General features: G+C 32.6%; 3 protein-coding genes across 4 annotated transcripts; 1 reads left to right on the plus strand and 2 right to left on the minus strand.

Annotated features, from left to right (window-relative positions):
* Positions 1 to 8650: 8650 nt before the first annotated feature.
* On the minus strand, positions 8651 to 9610 carry LOC141687007 (uncharacterized). The gene is made up of 3 exons (XM_074492143.1): positions 9345 to 9610; positions 9203 to 9254; positions 8651 to 9091 (listed from the first exon to the last, which is right to left on the minus strand). The coding sequence occupies exons 1-3, from the start codon at positions 9608 to 9610 to the stop codon at positions 8651 to 8653; spliced, it is 759 nt and encodes a 252-aa protein (XP_074348244.1).
* Position 9611: 1 nt separating this feature from the next.
* Positions 9612 to 12502, minus strand: LOC141687015 (uncharacterized). Its single transcript, XM_074492153.1, has 5 exons — positions 12286 to 12502; positions 11728 to 12059; positions 11047 to 11172; positions 10779 to 10920; positions 9612 to 10555 (listed from the first exon to the last, which is right to left on the minus strand). The coding sequence occupies exons 1-5, from the start codon at positions 12500 to 12502 to the stop codon at positions 9612 to 9614; spliced, it is 1761 nt and encodes a 586-aa protein (XP_074348254.1).
* Positions 12503 to 16878: 4376 nt separating this feature from the next.
* LOC141705871 (ras-related protein RABC2a-like) lies at positions 16879 to 21794 on the plus strand. Of its 2 annotated transcripts, none has more exons than XM_074508739.1 (6): positions 16879 to 17267; positions 17985 to 18053; positions 18621 to 18686; positions 20045 to 20166; positions 20413 to 20541; positions 21323 to 21439. In XM_074508739.1, exons 1-6 carry the CDS (start codon positions 17060 to 17062, stop codon positions 21323 to 21325), a joined length of 597 nt encoding a protein of 198 aa, XP_074364840.1. In that variant the 5' UTR covers positions 16879 to 17059; the 3' UTR covers positions 21326 to 21439. The 2 variants fall into 2 exon arrangements, with proteins under 2 accessions (XP_074364840.1, XP_074364839.1); XM_074508738.1 differs by having other exon boundaries at positions 16886 to 17267; positions 21334 to 21794.
* The last annotated feature ends 257 nt before the right edge of the window (positions 21795 to 22051 follow it).

Genomic DNA, 22051 nt, shown 5'->3' on the forward strand with positions numbered 1-22051 from the left:
AAGTTAAACCCGAATTTATGCCTACAATTCTAGTAGACATAAATAGGGGGAGATTGTTAGGAATATGTGTATTAGTTTGATGATAAGTTAAACAAAACACTTAAGTAGAAATCTAGTGTTTGTAGCCTCAACGGATAAGGCCATTCTGGCTATCCGTTGATGGAGTAGCTTTACTTAGAAATAAGTTTAGTATTGTAGCACATTTCAGTTTCTGTATTTAAGTTATAATTCTTAGAAGATTGTGGGAAATTATAAGTCATGTTGACTACTAGTGGATATGCAAATAGGAGGGCTAATTGTAAATATTTCATGCCTTGTAATTTTGTATAAGTGAAGTAGTATCAACTGATAAATTAAAGGCCTTCAACGGATGAGAAACAAAGCTTCAACGGATGTCTCTAAAGCTTCAACGGATAACATCCATCAACGGATGAGTGCATCAACGAATAAAGCTTCAACTGCTAATGCATCAACGGATAAAGTTTCAACTGCTAATGCATCAACGGATAAAGCCATCAATATGCTCCCCCTGCACAGGTGCATTTTCCTTTGGCATAGTCACCACATTTTCAATAACATCAGAGTTTAACCCATCAGAGTTTGCAGTATCATGATTTAGACTATCAGGATTTACAGAATCAGAATTCAAAACTTCATTCTCAAATCTCAGCTGATCATGATCATTGAAATCTTCAAGTCCTGTAATCTTCTTATCATCAAAAGAGACATTGATAGATTCCATGACAACCCTTGTTCTTAAATTGTAGACTCTGAAGGCTTTTGTGGAAAGTGGACATCTAATAAAAATTCCTTCATCAGCTTTTAGATAAAATTTGGATAGCTGTTTAGGATAGTCTTAAGAACAAAAACTTGCATCCAAATACATGAAAATACTTCAGATTTGGCTTCTTTTTCTTCACCATCTCATATGGTGTCTTTCCATGCTAGTTGATAAGTGTTGTATTCTGAGTAAAAAAAGCAGTCTACACAGCTTCAGCCTAAAAGTAGGTTTGTAACTTTGCTTCATCAAGCATAGTTCGTGCAGCTTCAATAAGAGTTCTATTCTTTCTTACAACAACTCTATTTTGCTGTGGAGTTCAAGGAGCAGAAAATTCCTGCTTAATTCCTTGGTCTTTGCAGAACTCTTCCATGATCAAATCCTTGAACTCAGTTCCATTATCACTTCTTATGATTTTCACAGAGTCTTTAACCAATTTATCCAGTTGTTTGACATGATCAATCAAGATAGATTCAGTTTCACTTTCCATGTGCAAGAAATACACCCATGTGTATCTGGTAAACTCATCCACTATGACCATAGAATATTTCTTCTTTGCAATAGACATGACATTCACTGGACCAAATAGATCAACATATAGAAGGTAATAAGGCTCAAGAATTGAGGATTCAGTCTTGCTCTTGAATGAAGATTTTCTTTGTTTTTCCTTTTGACAGGAATCACAAAGGCCATCAGGAGCAAATACTGATTTTGGCAGTCCTCTCACAAGATCTTTCTTAACAAGTTCATTTATATTGTTAAAATTTAAATGAGAGAGTTTCTTGTTTCAATTCCAGTTTTCTTCAATTGATGCTCTACTTAACAGACAGATTGCAGAACTATCAGAACTTGTTGAAAGATTGGCTTCATAAATGTTACCATGCCTGTATCCTTTCAGAATAACTTTGCCTGTAGATTTGCTTACAACTTCATAGTGTTCTTCAAAGAAATCTACATGATAACCTCTGTGACAGATTTGACTAACACTCAGCAAATTGTGTTTAAGTCCTGAGACTAGAGCTACTTTTTCAATGATGACATTCCCAAGATTGATATTGCCATATCCCAGAGTTTTTCCCATGTTGCCATCTCCATAAAAAACACATGGGCCAGCTTTCTCCACAAAGTCTGATAGCAGGGCTTTATTTCCAGTTATATGTCCTGAACATCCACTGTCCAGAACTAGGATGTTTTTCCTGTTGCCCAACAATCACAAAGACCACTAATCATTAGTTTTGAGGACCCAGACTTGCTTGGATCGTTTGGCCTTATTAAGTTTGTTAACATTTGCAGCGGATTTAGCATCAGAGTTTATGTTGACAGTTTTCTTATCATAATTTATATATCAGACTTTGCATCAGAATTTATGTTGGGAATATGTGTATTAGTTTGATGATAAGTTAAACAAAACACTTAAGTAGAAATCTAGTGTTTGTAGCCTCAACGGATAAGACCATTCTGGCTATCCATTGATGGAGTAGCTTTACTTAGAAATAAGTTTAGTATTGTAGCACATTTCAGTTTCTGTATTTAAGTTATAATTCTTAGATGATTGTGGGAAATTATAAGTCATGTTGACTACTAGTGGATATGTAAATAGGAGGGCTAATTGTAAATATTTCATGCCTTGTAATTTTGTATAAGTGAAGAAGTATCAACTGATAAATTAAAGGCCTTCAACGGATGAGAAACAAAGCTTCAACGGATGTCTCTAAAGCTTCAACGGATAACATCCATTAACGGATGAGTGCATTAACGGATAAAGCTTCAACTGCTAATGCATCAATGGATAAAGCTTCAACTGCTAGTGCATCAACGGATAAAGCCATCAACGGATGAAAGCTTCAACGGATGCTCAGTTCAATAGATGTTGACAGTGACAATTCATAAGCTGACAGAGGTACATGGGTTGACAAAGACAATTGGAATGTGGTAGCCTCTTGGAGGAATCAAGAAAATGCATCATTTCCATTCTGGTGCAAACAAGGAAGTATTCAAAGATTCACAGATTATCCTAGATTGCATTGGATAGAGAAATGAAGATGAAACATGTGAAGAATCTTTTTAATTGTATTTGTACTTTTGTCTTCACTTGTAAACTTGGTGATATATAAACCAAGTTGCAGCTAGTAATTAGATGGTGAATTTTCCAGAGCTGTTTAGAAAAACATAGAGAGAAAATCATCTAGTTTGTACTAGGATGCAGCTGTGATCAATTCTTTTGAATCACAGATTTTCTGAAATATACATCTCTGGTGGAACAACAAATCCACCAGAAAAGTTTTTAAAGCTTTTGTGTTCTTTACATTTGTGTTTTGAATATATATCTGTATGCACCTGCCCAAAGCAATTCACACACAACTGTTCATCAAAACACTTAGCCTTTGAAACTGCTCAAAACTTGAAAAAGTTTTGAGATTTACATTCAACCCCCCTTCTTTAAATCTCATTGTTAATTCTTTGGGAATAACAACTTACACTAGAAGGAATAATGCTAACTTTCTTTAAAGAAGGTTTTATTTGATAATAATCATAGTACAAACTATGATATTCCTTACAAGTATAAATGGAATGCCATAAACTACCACAATGAAAACAAGGATTTTGTGGCCTATATCTAACAGACTGACTCTTAATTCCTGATTTTGAAGGTAAGGAGTTTATGTTCTTATTCTTCCTGCAAAAAGAAGCCAGATGGTTAGAATTTCCACAGTTATAATATTTCTTTCTAGGAGCATTAGGAACAGGCTTATAATCATTGCTTTTATTCACACCTTCCTTTTCATTCCTATTTTTCCTAGGTGGTTTTACCTTGTTTACATTCTTAACATCTTTCAGCTTATGCTTAAGCTGCTTCTTTGTCATTAAGCCTATGTTAACTTCGGTTGGCTTATCCTATTTTGGTTTGTCAGAAGTTAATTTCTCTTTAACTTCTAATTTATTAATATCAGACTTTACAGCTACAAACTTAACAGGATTTGCCTTTGGCTTTTGTTTAACAACTATAGGCTCAATTTCTATAGTTCCTTTATTATTCTTATCATCTCCATAACCTAAGCCCTCTTTCCAGTTTCCACTACTTAACAAATTCTGAGTTGTTCTACCAGAGTTAGTCCAAGTCCTGATAATCTTTCTTTCCTTTTCTAACTCAGTTTTTAGAGATTCATTCATTTTAAGCACTTCATCTCTAACATAGAAAGCATCATCTCTATCTTTCTGAGTTTGATGGAACATAACTAACTCTTTTTCTAAATAATCATTCTTCTTTTTATAAGCAAGATTTTCAGAAGTTAATCTTTCACATGTTAAAGTTTGATCTCTATAACTAATGAACATGGTTTTAAGATATCTTATCAGTATCAAAAGCATAAGTTATTTGAGGTACCTTTAACTCAGCAGCTTCGAAACTGCTATCAGCATTTTCCATCAAGGCATAGTTCACCTCACTTTCAGAATCTGAAGTGTTTGTCCAGCTTTTCTTCTTTGTGACAAGAGCCTTGCCTTTGTCACTTTTTCCTTTCTTGCAATCAGGAGATATGTGGCCTTTCTCACCACAGTTGTTGCATTTGACATTTGAGTAATCTCCTCTGTCAGACTTTCCTCCTTTGCCTTCAGATTTTCTGAAACCTTTCTTATCAGAACTTGCACCTTTCCTGGAAAACTTCTTTCCCCTTCTGAATTTCCTGTATGAAATCTTTGTGATTCCTTTCACCATAAGAGCACACAGATTTATCATCTCTTCATCAGGGTCCATCTCAGATAGATTTTCAGTTTCTGAATCCTCATCACTATCAAGACTTGATGACTCAATATCAGACTTTGTGATGAGAGCCTTTCCTTTGCCTTTCTTTGAGACAGCCACTTTAGGGGATTCCTCCTCATCCTTAAGAGCAACTGTCCTTGACTTTCTCCCATGCCTCTTGCTTCTTTGATCCATCTCAAGTTCATGAGTCTTGAGCATACCATAAATTTCATCAAGAGTAGTTTCATCAAGAGCATAGTTGTCTCTTATAGTTGTGGCCTTCAAATCCTAACTTTCAGGAAGACCTAAAAGGAATTTGAGATTAGTATCTTCAAGATCATATTCCTTATCCACCAGTGACAGATCATTCAAGAGTTTGACAAATCTGTCATATAAACCCGTTAATGACTCATCAGGTTTTGAGTCAAAGTGCTCATACTCTTGAGTGAGTATAGTCCTCCTGTTATTCTTAATTGAATCAGTTCCCTGGCATCTTGTCTCCAAGGCATCCCATATCTCCTTTGCAGTCTTGCAGTTAATTACCCTGTTTGACATGACATTATCAATGGCACTATGCAGCAAATATCTTACCTTTGCATCCTTTGCAATAGATAAGATATCTTTAGCTGTATATTCACTTTTCTCTTTTGGTACAGTCTGTGCTGGCTGATCTGCTTTGCTTATGTGGTCCTTCATTAATTCTGTCAAGGTATTCTGGATCTGTAGCTTCCAGAAACATAGACATCCTCACCTTCCATCTAGGATATTCAGAAGGTTTTAGTATGTGAACCCTAATAGTCTCATATCGATTATGGATTTGAGTCTTTGGAGTTTCTTCAGTTTTGGTGGGATTGGTTGGAGTTTGTGCTTCTTCAGACATGATTGTTTTTGGATCTTTACTGTATGTATGTTAACAGATTGCTCTGATACCACTTGTTAGGTCACACACACTGTAGAAGGGGGTTGAATACAGTATTTACTACAATCAAATCAAATATAAGAACTCAAGTAACAAAACACAGATTTTATTCAATACAATAAACTCTGTTACAAAGAACTGTTCTCTCTCAGTGATGAACAAATTATCACGAGAGTTGCTAGGCTTACAATGAATAATAATCTCGATTAAAAATAACACAAATAGTGTAAACCCTATGTCTGTATTTATATACTACACAGTTACAAGATAATCTTCTAATTGATATCGAATATAATTCTGCTTTCTAATATATATCAATCAATTATCTTTTCTTCCAAGTATTCTATTCCTTATTGAATTCTTCTTCATGCATATCTCTTCTTGTTTCAGTCTCGATCTTCTTTCCTTTCAATCAGCCGCCTACCTTATCTGAACGTCTCCTTAAGTCCTGATATTATCTTCTGATAACTTAAGTTCTGACAACTTAAGTTCTGACTTCAGTATAAGTACTGATTTCCAGCTAAGTCCTGATTTGTCCTGTTAAGTAAGATCTGAAAACTAAATACAAATCATATTAGACATTCACAAATATATCTAACAGGGTTTACACTATAAGTGTTATCTTAATCGAGAATATTATTCATTATAACCCTAGCAGCTCTCGTGATATTTGTTCATCACTGAGAGAGAACGGTTCCATTGTAATATTGTTTTATTAATAAGATTATTATGTGTTTCATACTTGTGTTCTGAATTCGATTTGATTGTGCTATACACTGTATTCAACCCCCTTCTACAGTGTGTGTGACATAACATGCTATTATGAAGATATTCAAAGATGTTGGAATAGAGTAATGAAGTAGCATAGTATTAGACTTGATAATTTTGTTTTATTATCTTGTCTTATTGCTTTGTAGTCTTGGTGATATAAACCAAGAAGTAGCAAATAGAACAAAAAACTAAGCAACCAAGAGAGAAACATTTGTAAGCTGTATTCTTAGCATTTCTCTACAATCTTAGTTGTTGTCAATTTGTAAGCAGCTGTGAGCTAATTGCTACACAGAGTTCTCTTGATATATTATATATCTCTGGTGGATACATTCAAATCCACCAGAAAGTTTTTAAAGACTTGTGTTTTTAATTACTTGTGTTTTGATTCATTTCAAGTTATTATTCCGTACTCTGCAAATCAATTCACACTGATATATATATATATTTAAGTTAGAACAATTTTATTTGTGAAAAAATTTCAAGAATTCCATTCAACCCCCCTTCTGTAATTCTTGTTGTAGGGATGGCAACGGGTCGGGTTCGGATCGGGTATTGTAAAATCCAAATCCAAATCCAAATATTTTCGGGTTATCGAAATCCAAATCCGTCGGGTTTCAGATCGGATCGGGCATTTTTTTGGTATCCAAAATTCCAAATAATGTAGGTAAGTTTAATATTATTTATACATACAAACACTATAAATCACATTATATAATAGCTAAAATTAAAATATATTAACTAATAAGTAATTAAACACATTATATTGCACGGGTTGACATGGTTAATAATATCTAAGATATGTTGATAACATAATATTTAGTATTTCATCACAAATTATTATTTTTATAAATATATACAAAGTACATATTACATAATAAAAACTGATAATTAAATAAAAAGTTATAATTCACTAAATAAGTTTTGACAATCTTGATTATAATCTACTATTACTTAAATAATACAAGAAAACTATGTAAATTATATGTATCACATCTAAAATATTACATATAATTTATAATAAATGTGTCAGGTTTCGGGTTCGGATCGGGTTTGGATTGGATTTCGGATTTCAGATCGGGTATCGGTTCGGTATAGGTGAAATCCAAATCCAAATCCAAAACTTCGGGTTTGGTATATCCAAAACTTCGGGTTTCGGATCGGATATCCGTCGGGTCGGATTAATTTGCCATCCCTATCTTGTTGCATTGTTAAGGGACTAATAATATATCTGCTTAAATATTGTACAGGTTGGTGATTAGCTGGTAACCCCCAGACTTATACCCCAGGTCTGAAGGGCGTTACAACGAAACTTAATGATGTTTAAGCTTTTAAATCTTACATAGGAATATGGGGGTTATTGCATAAATTAGTCACTTGAGATTCAGAAGGTCCTTGTGTATACATGATTGTGTTAGACTAGAAATTAGACTATGAGAAGAGAGGTTAAAGAAGAAGCTTGTTAAAGAACATAAGATGAAGTTAAAGGCCTAGTTTTCATTCTCTTGGAATTTATTATTCAATATTTGTGTTAGTTTAATTCTTTAGTGTTAATTTAGTAAAAACTTCACTTGATTTTTATATGACTTGACTTGAAAGAAAAATATTAAATGGTATTTAACAGCTTATTAATAGTCTTTGTGGGAACGAATTTTTATACTACTTTTTGCGATACGCGCTCTTGCGTTAAGGTTGTAAAACCGACAATAATGTAGTATTTTTTAAATTGGCAAGATTTTTTTATTTTATTTTTACATATGTCCTAGGTTATTGAATGGTTATTGTTTTTTATAGAATGAGGTGTCATGTGAGGTGACTAATTATATCAATATGAGAGTGTTATATATGATGGTTTTTGATCATTTATTGGATATTTATAAGTCATTAATGACTGATTGTGCCATATTATAGAAATTTTTGTGTCTAACCAAAGATCTCCTTCAATTAGATCTTTTTTTTCTTTAATGTCTTATTATATCTTTATTCGTTTTGTTCAAATAAATTATTATTGGATATAATTTCTTTATAATTTTTAATATATTCTCATTATTTGATTTATCTTTATTTTCAGGACAATTGGAAGGGTCTCATTGTGTACCTTTTTTTAGACTTTGTATCACTATCATCCAATAAGGGATCTCGGAGTACAACAAAGTTTAATTTCAAATTTTGATGACATGATGAATTTCTTACAACTATCGGAATCGTATTAATTTATATAAAATGTTATTTATAGGAGACACTCTTTGACCTATCTGAGTTTTATTCCCATAGGGTTTTACTCTTACGAGGTTTTTTTCCAAGGAAAGAAATAATTCAATTAATTCTTCAGATCATTTCTTAATACACGATAGAGTTCCGGGTAGGTATTCCTCCCACTCCAACTACGATCAGCTATAGAACTATTTTGTCTCGCTAAGAAGTGAGCAACTTTGTTCGCAGATCATTTGACAAACATTAACGTTATGTTACGTTGTTTTAATTCAGAAACCAAGGTTTTGCATTCCTCTATTAATCTACCAAGATAGGACAGATTAACAGATGAGCAGCGAATTGCTTGAAGCACATAAAGGCAGTCAGTCTCCACCATCACTGGTTGTTTAGATTTTTCTTTGGCCCAGATTAATGCTTCTTTGACGCCAATAGCTTCGGGCATCTCTGGATCTATCCGTCCACTCCTACTGCTAGCCATTAATTCCCCCACATCCCCTCTAAAATTATGAGCTATCATGGATACGCAATACGACTCAGGATTTTCAAAAATTGAATCATCGACATTAACTTTAACAGTACCTTCCCATGGGTGTTCCCAATTCTCCTTGGCGTCCTTATTGGTCATAAAGCCAAGAGAAATATCGTATGACCTGTCTTGAGCATTCTTCCACTGGTTAAGTAATAAACTTGCCGAGTTACAAACCTCTGAAGCCTCTGAACCACGTTGATTCTATACAATCTCGTGTCTATTCTTCCATAAAGATCAGCATAACATGACTACCTCCTGAGCTTTTTTTGCATTGTACTGCTGCAACGTACTAGCAATCCAGCTACTGAAACATAGTTGGCTATTTTCAACCACATTAATAGTTTACATGTGCCAGCATAATTTAGAAAAAGGACATGAAACAAGTGAATGATACACTGTCTCATTCTCAATGTCGCACATGGGACACCGCTCTATTACTGGGACTCTTTTCAGTATCAGTTGATCTTTTGTTGGCATTACATTCCTAGCCACTCTCCATATAATGTGTTTCACTTTTAATGGCATCTTTAAATTCCACATCTTTTTCCACCAGCTAGTTTCCACCAAGCTTTCTTGTTCCTTAGCATCTCGAATTGAGGCATAATCTGATTTCACGGTATATTGCCCTAACTTTTCATGTTTCCAGAACCAAGAGTCCATGTCAGCATGTTGCAGAGGTATTGACAGTATCAGTCGTGCATCCCTTCCTCAAATATGTCTTTTTAATTAAGTCAACATCCCAATTAATTTGATTTTGATCCATCAGGGCATCGACTGTTCTATCCCTAAAAACCTCACTGATTATGTGAATATAAGGATCTTTGTCTGGTAACCAGGGATCCTTCACTATACTGATAGCAGTGTCTTTCCCTACACGGCGTACTACTCCTTGTTTGAGTAAGACTCGTGCTTCCATGATCGATCTCCATATGTAGCTTGGGATGCCTTCCAGTTTTGCCGTCAACATAGCGCTTTCAGGATAATATCTTGCTTTATACACTTTGCTAACAAGACTGTTCGGATTAACCATAAGTCTCCATCCCTGCTTTCCAAGAAGGGCTAAATTAAATTCCCGGAGCTTCCTGAAACCAAGGCCACCGATAGATTTCATTTCACATATGCGATCCCAATTCATCCAATGAATCCCTGTGCTTTTCTTTTTTGATCCTCTCCACCAGAATTTATTCATGATTTTCTCCATCTCGTTACACAAATGTTGTTGGAACCAAAACATGCTCATAGCATAATTCGGAAGTGTTTGTGCTACAGTTTTCAACAACATCTCCTTTGCACTTCTCGATAGACTTTTTTTATCCCATCCCTCTACTTTTTCTTTCAAACGGTCCGTCAAGTAACCCAACACTGCATTCATGTTTCTCCTAATGATATTAGGGAGACCTAGGTATTTTGTACCGCTGTTAGCCTCCTTAAAGTTCAACATATTGCATATCACATTTCTGACACTATGATCAATACTTCGAGTGAAAAAAATGTACGATTTCTCTACATTGACCTTTTGTCTTGTGGCTTTCTCAAAGATGCTTAACATGTCAATAACATGTTCAACCTCGGACTCCTTCGCTTTGCAATAGATATAAGTATCGTCTGCAAAAAAATATTTGGTTTAATCATGGTGCTCCCCTTGCCACTTGAATACCATTCAATAAATTTCTTTTCTCATATTCCTAACTTAATGTGGATAAGCCCTCCATGCATATTAAAAACATATATGATGATAGCGGATCTCCTTGGCGGATACCACCTGTGGGCTTTATGGAACTAAAATGTCTCCATGCATGACAAATTTGATATTGGGCTGAGCATACACATTCCATAAAAAGCCTGATAACCTCATCACTACAGCCCATTTGCTTTAACATTTTCCATAAAAAAACCCATTCTACTCGGTCATAGGCTTTACTCATATCCAATTTAAGAGCCACCCATCCCAGCTTTCCTTGTGTTTTACGCTTCAGAAAGTGCATGACTTCATATGAGATCATAATATTATCTGTGATTAATCTTCTAGGGATAAACACACTTTAATTTTCAGAGATGAGAGTTGATAACATTGTCTTAAATCTGTTAGCCAATACCTTTGAAATGACTTTGTATGCTACATTGCATAGTGAAATAGGGCGCAAGTCCTGCATATTGACTGTATCTTTCTTCTTCGAAACTAGAACAATGTTTGTATCCCCCATAATATTCTCTAAATGACCCTGCATGAAAAAATTCTGAACCAGATTAATCAAATCAACCTCCACGATGCTCCAAAATTTTTGATAAAATCCAGGACTGATGTTGTCTAGTCCTGGTGATTTATCAGGGTGCATGGTAAAGAGAGCCTTCATAACTTCGTGGGCTTCTACCTGAGCTGTAATGGATTAATTATGTTCCCGATGATTCTTCCTGCCACATTTTCAAAGATTAGATTCCACTCTGTCTCTATAGCTTCAAAAAGTTTAGTGAAATAGTCTACCATGGTATCTTGCAGCCCTGTCACCCAATTCACTTCTTGACCTACCTCATTTCTTAGAGACGAAATATGGTTGATATTACGTCTAGTTCTTGTAACATTATGGAAACTTGTCGCCCATATTTTTTCCAGGATATGTTATATCTCTTTGATTTCCGTTATTCCTTTTTTCTTGCTGATTGTACGGAGTTCATTGCTCATCTCCTTGTTTTTCTCCTGATTTCATGCTCGACATATTCCGGTCACCGTCTTCCTCACCACCTTCAGCGTTACCCTCTCATAACCATCTTGATCCCACCAAATTAGTTTGTCTTCGAGGAGGAGCTGTCATCCATGCCCCATATGGTTGAACTATGTCCTCCTTCGCCATTTCAAAGTGACTGCTGCAAAAATTTTCTGAATGTCCGATTAGACCATATATGAAACAGAATGTAGGAACATTCTCGTATTTGAATGTAATCCATAACCAGTCTCCACCTGATCTCCTTATTTTCATTCTCCTCTTTAGTGGGTTAGAGAGATCTATTGTGACTCTTATCCGCATATACTCACGCCACACACCTGTAAAGTTCTTAGGACATGACTCAATGAAAAATCCTACATAGTTTCCTACCTCCTTCAACACTCTTTCTGTCATGAGTTCGGCACACAGATCATAAACCTAAACCCATAAATCTAGTTTGTTTAGAGAAACTCCTCGGGGTATATCTCCTTCCTTCATTCGAGTGATTATCAATACCTTTCTGTTGAACGTCCACGGGTGTCCACTTATCACTCTGTTAATATCTATTTCGTGATAAAATTGGAATATATATATATAGATTAGCATCAATTTCTCTGACATATACTCCTTTACCAGGTTTCCATAGTGATGTCAGGATATGCTTCATTGTTGTGAAATCAACAACCCCTTCATTGATAAATCTGCCTACTAGACACAGATTGACATCGAGTTCCGATAGGCACTCGTCCTCCTTTGTTACCTCAGAATCATCAATTGCAATGCCACCCTCTTCTTCATCCTCTATTAGAATATTATTCATAGCTTGGATAATATCGTGTGTTGCCGCCATTAGATCTGACTGTAGAGAAACACAAAGGACTTCTAACATATAAAGCTTCTTACTGACTACTATTATTGCTTACATACTAAACCATTTCACACAACAAGTTCTATAATGTCTAACGTATTTATCTGTGTATCATTTTCATACTAAATTACACAACGTTTTCAATATAGCTGAAATATATATATATATTCTTATTTGTGTTGTATAATTGTATTTAATAAATGAATATAAACATGGTAGTCAATGTATGTTTAAAATGAAACAAATAAACTTAATATGTAGAATGTCGTTGGTATGTTTACAAAGAAAAAGTTAAAAATTAACATATATGTTGAATACAGAGTTGACCAAAAAATTTGAATTTTATTTAAATAAACTATATAACTGGTCTATATTATTACTGAGTTCTCTACTAACTTACAATTAATTTACTCAATTTAAAAAGATAAAAACGAATAACTGAATTCAGAATTACTTGCAATCATAATATAAAATAATATAAAATTTATACTACTGTTAATATAAAAGTTGACTTTAATGAAAAATATTAGTTTTTGAAATTTAACTTATGTATGTTTGGAAAAATGTTAGTTTTTTACACTACTCTTAACAAAATAAGATTAAGTTATATGTGTTTATGTTAGCATGTGAATTATCGTATGTTACATTTCTTAGGAAATTATGATGGTTTCAATTATTTATATGCTAAAAATTTGATTTATGTACATGTATAATCATTATTAACATCTAATGAGACAGTTGATTACTTAAATAACATGTATTTATAATTATTCAAAAAATAAAATTATGTAATAAATAAATTGTAATAATTTATATATGGTATTCACATTATCACTGACAAACAATCCATATCTGTTTTTTACGCGACCAAGTATCAATCATGTAACATAAAAATAAATTATGTATTGTAAGACTTATTATTGATGTTCATGATTTTTTCAAGAATTTGAAGGAAAAATTGTAATTATATTGTTATTTAAACTATTTTTAAGTTTCTTTTATTACAACTCTAATATTTCTTCATATAATAATTTGATAATATTGTATACTATTCTCCTAAAATTAAATATTTTTCAATTCGATAAAGTTTTATAAATATTAATTGAACTGGTTAATTCCTTTAAATTGTTGAACAATCTATTTTTTTTTGAAATAGTATAAAATGTATTGATCAAATGCTACAATATAGTACAGGTAACTTTTATTTGAATAATTCAAAATATTAAAATAATTCAAAATATTTGTACAATATTATCTTGATCAATAAATATTGTTTATCTAAAAGAATTCTTTTTAAAATGCTAGTTTTTTTAAAGTGAAAAATGAAAAATAAATTGATTTAATATATCATCGTAGTTTTAACAAATCTCGTGAGATCTCATATCAAATTTCAAATATTTTTAAAATTGGGATAAGTCCCAAAACACTAATGCGCTACTTTTAATACAAATAATCAATTGACTTGATCTTATAAATACCTCAAACACATTAATTTATATTAATATAAGATATAAAATATCACATTATTGGTAAGATATTCTCGTCGAACTTATAATTTAAATTTATTAAACATAGAATGTGACAATGTTTTTCGGCTAGTAATGTAGTCAAATTTCGAGTATTTTTTGAACAATTGGCCAAATTCTGATTTCAAATTCAAAATAAACTAAAATTCATTGACTCATTATAATTCGAACTTATCTCAATATTTAATACCAATCTAGATTATTTATATATAGGCGATTCTATTTTCAATATTTTCTTTAAAAATTATATATTTACATTTTAATTACTTTTTATAATAATAAATATGTTAAAAATATATGAGATATATTTTCAAACTAAAAAATAATAAAAAATAAGATAATAATCCATTTATGTATTATGCTTAACTTTATATCTGTAATTCAGTTCTTTAAAATTAATTGTACAAATATTCAAGTAACTATCATTTTTTTTTGCGGAATTCAAGTATCTATCTTTAAAGTTAAATAACATATTCCTTTAGCACACTTATATTATGTGTATGATAAAAAACACAAGTGACAATATGGTGTAGTGGTACGAGATTGTATAGAAAAATGAAGCAACTCGAGTTTGATTCTTATTTTCGGTATCTCCACTTACAAGATTTTAACGAGTTCTTTTTTTGTGGATTATCCGTTTTAGACATTAAAGAGGTAATTTGTGTATTATTCGGTTAAATGATGAATTTTTTGAATGAAAAATATTCTTTAATTGTATTCCGAAATTTTATTAATGAAATTATTTTAATCGGGGAAAAAAACTTTTTACTAGAAAATAATGATGGTCACAAAAATTTTCTTTATTTTAGATATGCAACTGATACCATAGGCTCCATATTTCAGTAACCTACCCAAAACACAGACCCAACAAGTAGTTTAATTTCTTATATGATATTTTCTCCCTACCAAATAGAAGAACTTAGAAAATTTTATGTGAGATACATAATTAAATTATTTTATATTTAAGCATTATATGTACATATTTAACTAAATATTTGTTCATTTTCTATAATTAATATATATGTAAAAAAAATTATTCTCATTCTTCAACACATAAATACATCTTGTAACTATATCACATGTCATGTTTTTATTGAATTTTTTGTATCACTTCATGTAAGTTTTTTGAGTTAAATTCTGGAATTTTATTCCCAATAAATATATAATTTCAAGTTAATATCCGGTGGAAGTGGCTCATGGTAATCGAAATTTAATATTAAAATATTAAATATTAAATTAACTCGCATAAGGAAAAAATGTGATTGTTGCACATTATCAAAAATTACAAATGAGTGAGAGATAATTCGAAGTACTTCCTGAATGAGTAGAATAATTTGAGCACAGGCGGAATGTGAATACGGTAACATTTCATCGTCCAGACTTGTGTGTCCCTCGTCAACACAACATTATTAAAAAAATGTATTTACAAATAGAAAATAAAAATGGTGCCGTAGGTAAAAGTAGTTGGTAATCAAGATATCTGATCCTCTGAAGTTGATACGTTTCTCATTCAAACAGTAACACGTGGGTTTCGTATTACGTGGGTAATATGTGAAGCCGACAATTTCATATACGACACAATAACACGATACAAAAATAACGGATTTGGTTTGACATTTTTGGTACACGAAAGTATATGGATGAATTTAGTGACGGTTTTGGGTTTACACTTTGGTACACGAAACGAAACGAAAGTATACGAAATGAATAAATATTTAAATAAATTTATCAAAATTATACGAATACATATATCTTACAATAATATTTTACATATAATATTTATAGAATATAAATACAAAATAAATTCAAATTTAAATTTCATAAAATATGACTACGCTTTAGTCTTTATGACTTATTAACTTAAAACGCGACTAATAAAAAGTTAATATTTAAATATATATTTTATTTATCTTTATTTTTATTATTAATTTTAAATTACACAAAACACGACACGAAATGAAGATACATGAATACGAAACGGATCCTTAACGATTTGGGGTTGAGTTAGATATTTATGACACGAAATACGAAAGTATACGAAACAAACGAATTGCTAGGTCTATTGTTATATCGTTACTATGTTTAGCGAGTCATAGTCAGAAACAGATGATGAGTCAACTTGGACAGCTGACACTATACTGTGTACGTGTCACTGCTTCGCCTTTTGCATGCATGACTCTTCTCTTTTTTTCCTTATCAACTTTCTTGGTTCAAGCCACCCAATTTATGACTCCTGCCCTTCTACACACACTAGTTAAATATTCAACTTTCTCCTATTTTTAAAAACTGAAAATTAAATAAAATATGAATAAAGTATCCATCATCTTTTAAACCAAATGAGATCACTTTCACAATTCCTTTCACCGTAAATAAACTCAACTTAAATTAAATTTATTTGCATGACTAACCCAAATCAAGGAGAATTTAACCTAAAATGAAATTCCGTTTAAACCGAAATTTTATAATATATTCATATAAAAATTATCAAGTTCTAGTTAAAATTCACTAAAAATTATATATTTTAACCTCTACTAATCATTAAAAAATAATAATAATTTATTTCAGTCCCCGCTGCTGCGATTCCGCCGCTAATGGGAATATACAGCCGGAAAAAAGAGAGACGGGGGGAACAATGTTGAAACGGCCAGTTCGGCTCCATAGTAAAACAAATAAGAAATCCTAGAAGAAAAATAAACATCCATTTGGATGAAATATGGTGACAAACAAAAAATGCTGAAAAAGGGGTCATGCGGGCCCACATAGATCATGTCATTACAACCGTTTCCTTAGAAAAAAGAAAACATTTGTCTACAACATATGCATCACCCTCCTATCTATATATGCTCCTATTCTATGCATGTATCTCTCCTCCCTTGCATTTGTATTTTTATACCCAAAAATCATCTCATTTTATGTTACATAATACTTTTTGTTTGTCAAAATAAATTAAACAAAATTGTAGTACAAGAGCTAGCTGGTCTCAATAGAGACAAGTTTTTGTGTGCATAGTTTGATGGATTCTTCATCAACAAACAAGAATTTGGTTAGTAATAGTAGCAGAGGAAATGGAGTAGGAGGGAGTATAAGTCCAAGTAGTAGTTATGATTATTCATTCAAGATACTGTTGATAGGTGATTCTGGTGTTGGCAAGAGTAGTCTTTTGCTTAGTTTCATGATCTCTAATTCTCAATACTCTCTTCAAGATCTTTCCCCCACCATAGGTACTTTTCTTTTCATTTTTATGCTTCTTATTCTTCCTTTCTCTTTTAATTATGTATGGCTCATGTGTGATACTTCTTTTTAGTCCCGCCTGTTTTGAAATCCTGGTTTGTAGACATGTTTGTTATGTTGTTTAATAGATAATTCTTGGGTTCAGTTTAATTTAACTGGAGCTATGCTAGAAGAAAATGAAATTAGGGGATTGGTGTCCTGAGTTACTCATTTCTTTTTAATAGTTTTACTATTTTTTTTTTGAAGGTTAAAAAGTGATTTTTATAAAAAGAAATTTAAAGGCCTGATTAGGTTGCTTTTAGGTACTTCTGAATTCTGCTAGTTGGGTTTCCACATATGAAGCATATGAGTGTTAACCTTGTATCTTCTTTTAGCATGCTAAAAACATCGAGTCTTGTGTTTCGGAATTCTTGAAATTGGTTAGGTGTAATATTCTCTTTTAGTTATTGTTATCGATTTCATTTCCAAAATGTTCTTTTGAAATGAGGTGGTTGAATTTCATCTCCTAGTTGAATCACTTGTTTACACAATTGTTCTTGATTCTTCATAAACTGGTGGCTAAATTTTTGTTAATTGTAGTTTGGAACATCTTGTAATGGTATACAATTGTCTTGAAGTAGTTTTTAATTAGGAGTACATGTAGTGTGACTCCTTATTGTATTTGAGATCAATTTTCTTAATGTTCTTAAACGTTTTTAACGTTTCAGGTGTAGATTTCAAGATTAAGTTCCTTACAGTTGGTGGAAAACGGTTAAAACTAACCATATGGGACACAGGTACTAGAAGTGATCAACTTGAATTACCCTTTTCTTAGTTAAAAAATCTTTGATGAAATAACAGTTCATGGATACATATCGGTTATTCGGTTGATTCACAAATGGTAGGGTAATTTTCTTCTACTGTTTAGTCTGCTTGTTAGCGGTTCATGTTGATTGTACATGATTACTAGCAAACTATGAAGATACGAACCACCAAATCAGTTGTTGCTCATTATAAATGACGCCATTTCACTTTCAAGCTGGTGTATCACTGATTATCTCCAAAGGAATTTTATTCTATTAAAGTATAATAGAAAGCTTGACATGTACTTCGCTATTCAATGCTGTTATGGTCCTATAGATGCAAAAATAGTAAAGCAAAGAAATCTAAAATCTTACCAAATTCTTAATGATACCGAGGAAGTAACCATATTAATAAATATATGGTAAGTAGTTACCATACATCAACAATCAGGAAGTTACCTCAAATTACAAACATGTAGTGATTATTAAGTGATCAGATGGTTTTGTTTTCCTTCTAAGTAATTTTTGTGCATAACATATCACAGTTGTTTTCGATTTCAGCTGGACAAGAGAGGTTTGGTACATTGACAAGCTCTTACTACAGAGGCGCACATGGAATCGTTCTTGGTATGACTTCCAATATAAGAAATAATTTGTTGTGCAGATTTATTCAAGGGGCAGTGATTTCAGAAAACAATTCAGTCGGTTTACTTATATTTAAATTAGGGATTGAGTTATAATATAATCATACAAAAAGTTTAGTATATATGATTGCCCATAGCTGGAAAGAAGGAGAAGTCCATTTGTTCATATTGGAAGCTGCAGGCTGGACTTTTACAGTTCATGTTTTTTTTTTTTTTTTGAAAAGGTCGAACTTGCATTAATAATCTTCAGCAATAAGGTTACAAATAAAGTCTGGAGCTACATTACACCACTCCATAAAATCTGGCATAGAATAAGCAGCCTGTGCTAGGGCATGAGCTACTTTATTCGCAGATCTGTGATCAAAAGTCACTAACACTTCCTCAAAGTGTTTGAGTAAATCTACACAATCCTCAATAATCATATGAAAGTTTGAGTTTTTTACAGTTCATGTTTTATTCTCTCATACATTTGTTTTTTAATGTGAACCATATTTGTCTTTCAAAGTTATATTAGAATGATTGCATTGTTTGACTATCCGAACATGGTCCTGGTCAATCCTACAATACAATAGAGCTATAGTATCAGGACTGAAATGCATGGTGGGTATACAACCATCAACCTAGGAGATGTTATATTCAGTGCAAAAATAATATTTTAGTAGCTTACATAGTAACTGGGAAGGAGTTTTTGTATGGGACATAATAGAGTGAAATCATTCAAAAATTATAGTTTCCTATCACTTACAAACTTTAGCTGGCTGCCTGGCTTCCCTTTTCCTATTCTGGGACGTTAGGTCCTAATAATCCTGAAATTGGAGAAGAGTCTAAAAATTTTGATGATGACCTGTACTTAAGGTCATTGTATATTCGACTGTCTTCTTTAGAATCTACTTGCGAGAATTGTATGAACTCCTAACATGGTGTGTTATAGTGACCAGCACTGCATTAATCGGTTATTTCCATACTCCTTTTCCGGCATAACCTTTCTTTTTCCTATCATTTTTAAGGAAGAAGGGAGATGGATAGAGTTATACACTCTGCTCCTTGTGTTTTTTGTTAGGTTTCAATACGAAACGTAAATGTTTTTTGATCTTAGGTCATTGTATAACTCCCACTCACTAAAACATTTAGGGCGGTCACTCTTGCAGAAGGCAGGGTATCTTTTAAAAATGTACAACTCCTGTTATCTCCTTAAACAAGTTCTTATTACGTTTTTAATTTTACCTGCATACAAGCACTTCTGCTAACCAGAAGACTGTCTTATAAATAATATTTCTGATGCTTTTGTCATACTATCTTGTCGTTAAGCAACTTGAGTTTATTGTTTACCTTTTCCAACAGTTTATGATGTAACGCGGCGAGAGACTTTTACAAACTTGTCAAAAATATGGGCAAAGGAAGTAGATCTCTACTCTACGAATGAGGAATGTATCAAGATACTCGTTGGCAACAAAGTTGATAGGGTTAGTTGCATAGGATGTTTGTCTTCTATAAATTATCCTAGGCATATAACATATAAAATACCTAAATTATCATTCATGAATTCTTTTTTGAATGTTTACCATAGTATGTCTAGCACATGCTGTTCTTACATTATAAAAGCTACCTTGATGTGCAAGGAAAATCAAACATTTGCCACTTCGGTGGAAGCTGTAGTATATATAAGGTTACATTTTTTATCTCCGCGAGTGACATCTGTTATTTTACAGGATAGTGAAAGGGCTGTAACAAGACAAGAGGGAATGGCTCTGGCTCTGGAGCACAAATGTATATTTTATGAATGTAGCGCAAAAACTAGGGAAAATGTGCAGCAGTGCTTTAAAGATCTCACTTTAAAGGTAGCTACCTTTGTTTCCGAGATTGTTTTTATTTATGACTTTGCAAAGTTAATTATGGACAATTGTGTTAAAGTACTTTTTCAGCCACATTCTAGAGTCACTATATGAAGGTCATACTAAATATGGACAACATCCAAAGTCTATGGTACTTAATCTGAGTAAAAACTTCTGCTTAAGAATTGTTATCAAAAGCTGTTGAGCTCTGGATTATCTAAAGCAGATGATCATAATCACACCCATACAACCTCACTTCTATCTTGAAGACTTAATTCTGACTATCTTGAAGTACCTTCTATTAATTATTTGGGAAAGTGAGCTCAATTTTTTTAATATAAGAGTTTGATATCGAAAGTCTATTTCTAGCTTATCATTCTCTTTCTTCAGTAAATAAAACCTTACAATAATCCTCAAGTTTTATCAGCGGGTAGTTTAATACAGGGACTACATAGATCAGATCAGCATGTCGTGTCGTTCACTCTTCATTCAAGTATACAATTATTGGATGGTCAAGTTTCAGATTCGGAAATCTCACAAGGATCCAAGTTCATGTAATCTATAATATAGGTGACACTATTTATTGTATCCTTGGTAAATTATAACGTCAATAGTTAGAACCAATGTCAATGTCCAAGCTCAGTTGCATTTCAATGCCTCTAGCTATTAGTAATTTACTATTATTAAACATTTGAACTTTAATAAAATTCATATCATCCGTGATAGGTTGTGCATTATTTTAGTATATTTGTATATGAGGGGATTGTATTTATTTTAATAACCATAGTGAGCTTGCAGATACTGGAGAGACCTAGTCTGTTGGAGCAAGGATCTTTGGTAGTGAAGCGGCAGATTTTGAAACAGGAGCAATTTTACCAGGAAAAACATAATAAAAGTTGCTGCTCTTAATCGATATTTGAAATCGGTTTTGTAGTGAGAGTTTCTGGATCAACTACATCTCCAATGGTCAGATCAGAATCTCATAAATATCCCTTGGACATAGTGCATGACGATTCGGTCTTCCTAAAACCTAGAGGGATGCAATCTTGTATATTAAAAGTTCTTGATGAAGGGGCTCACATATTAGCGATAATCTGTAATTTGTTCTTTATTTGTTGAATCTATAAGCAATGTGTTAACACCACATGGCCCTTTTGAATGAATGTAGATGTTCACAAACATTAGTTCTGTAATCTGTACTAAATGGTCGTGTATGATGTAAGCATGAATAATATGTAAAATAGCATTAATTTTTTACACCTTGCTGCTTCGTGGTGTCATGTATGCATTGTTTATTTGCTGCTTGGTGGTGTAATGTATGCAATATGCATTGTTTCTCTGTATATCTTGATTAGAGATCAGTCGGGAAGAATTTACTATTTGAGTAATTTGAATTGGTGACTAGATATTGAAGTTTGTTTGGGACTACTTGAGACCTGAGAGTAATAATGGATTTTAACCGCGGTTATTGAAAATGTAAATGAGATTGTATTACATTTTTGTATTGAAATTTCCT

The sequence above is a fragment of the Apium graveolens genome, chromosome 2, assembly GCF_009905375.1.
Source record: "Apium graveolens cultivar Ventura chromosome 2, ASM990537v1, whole genome shotgun sequence".
Classification (NCBI taxonomy): Eukaryota; Viridiplantae; Streptophyta; class Magnoliopsida; order Apiales; family Apiaceae; genus Apium; species Apium graveolens.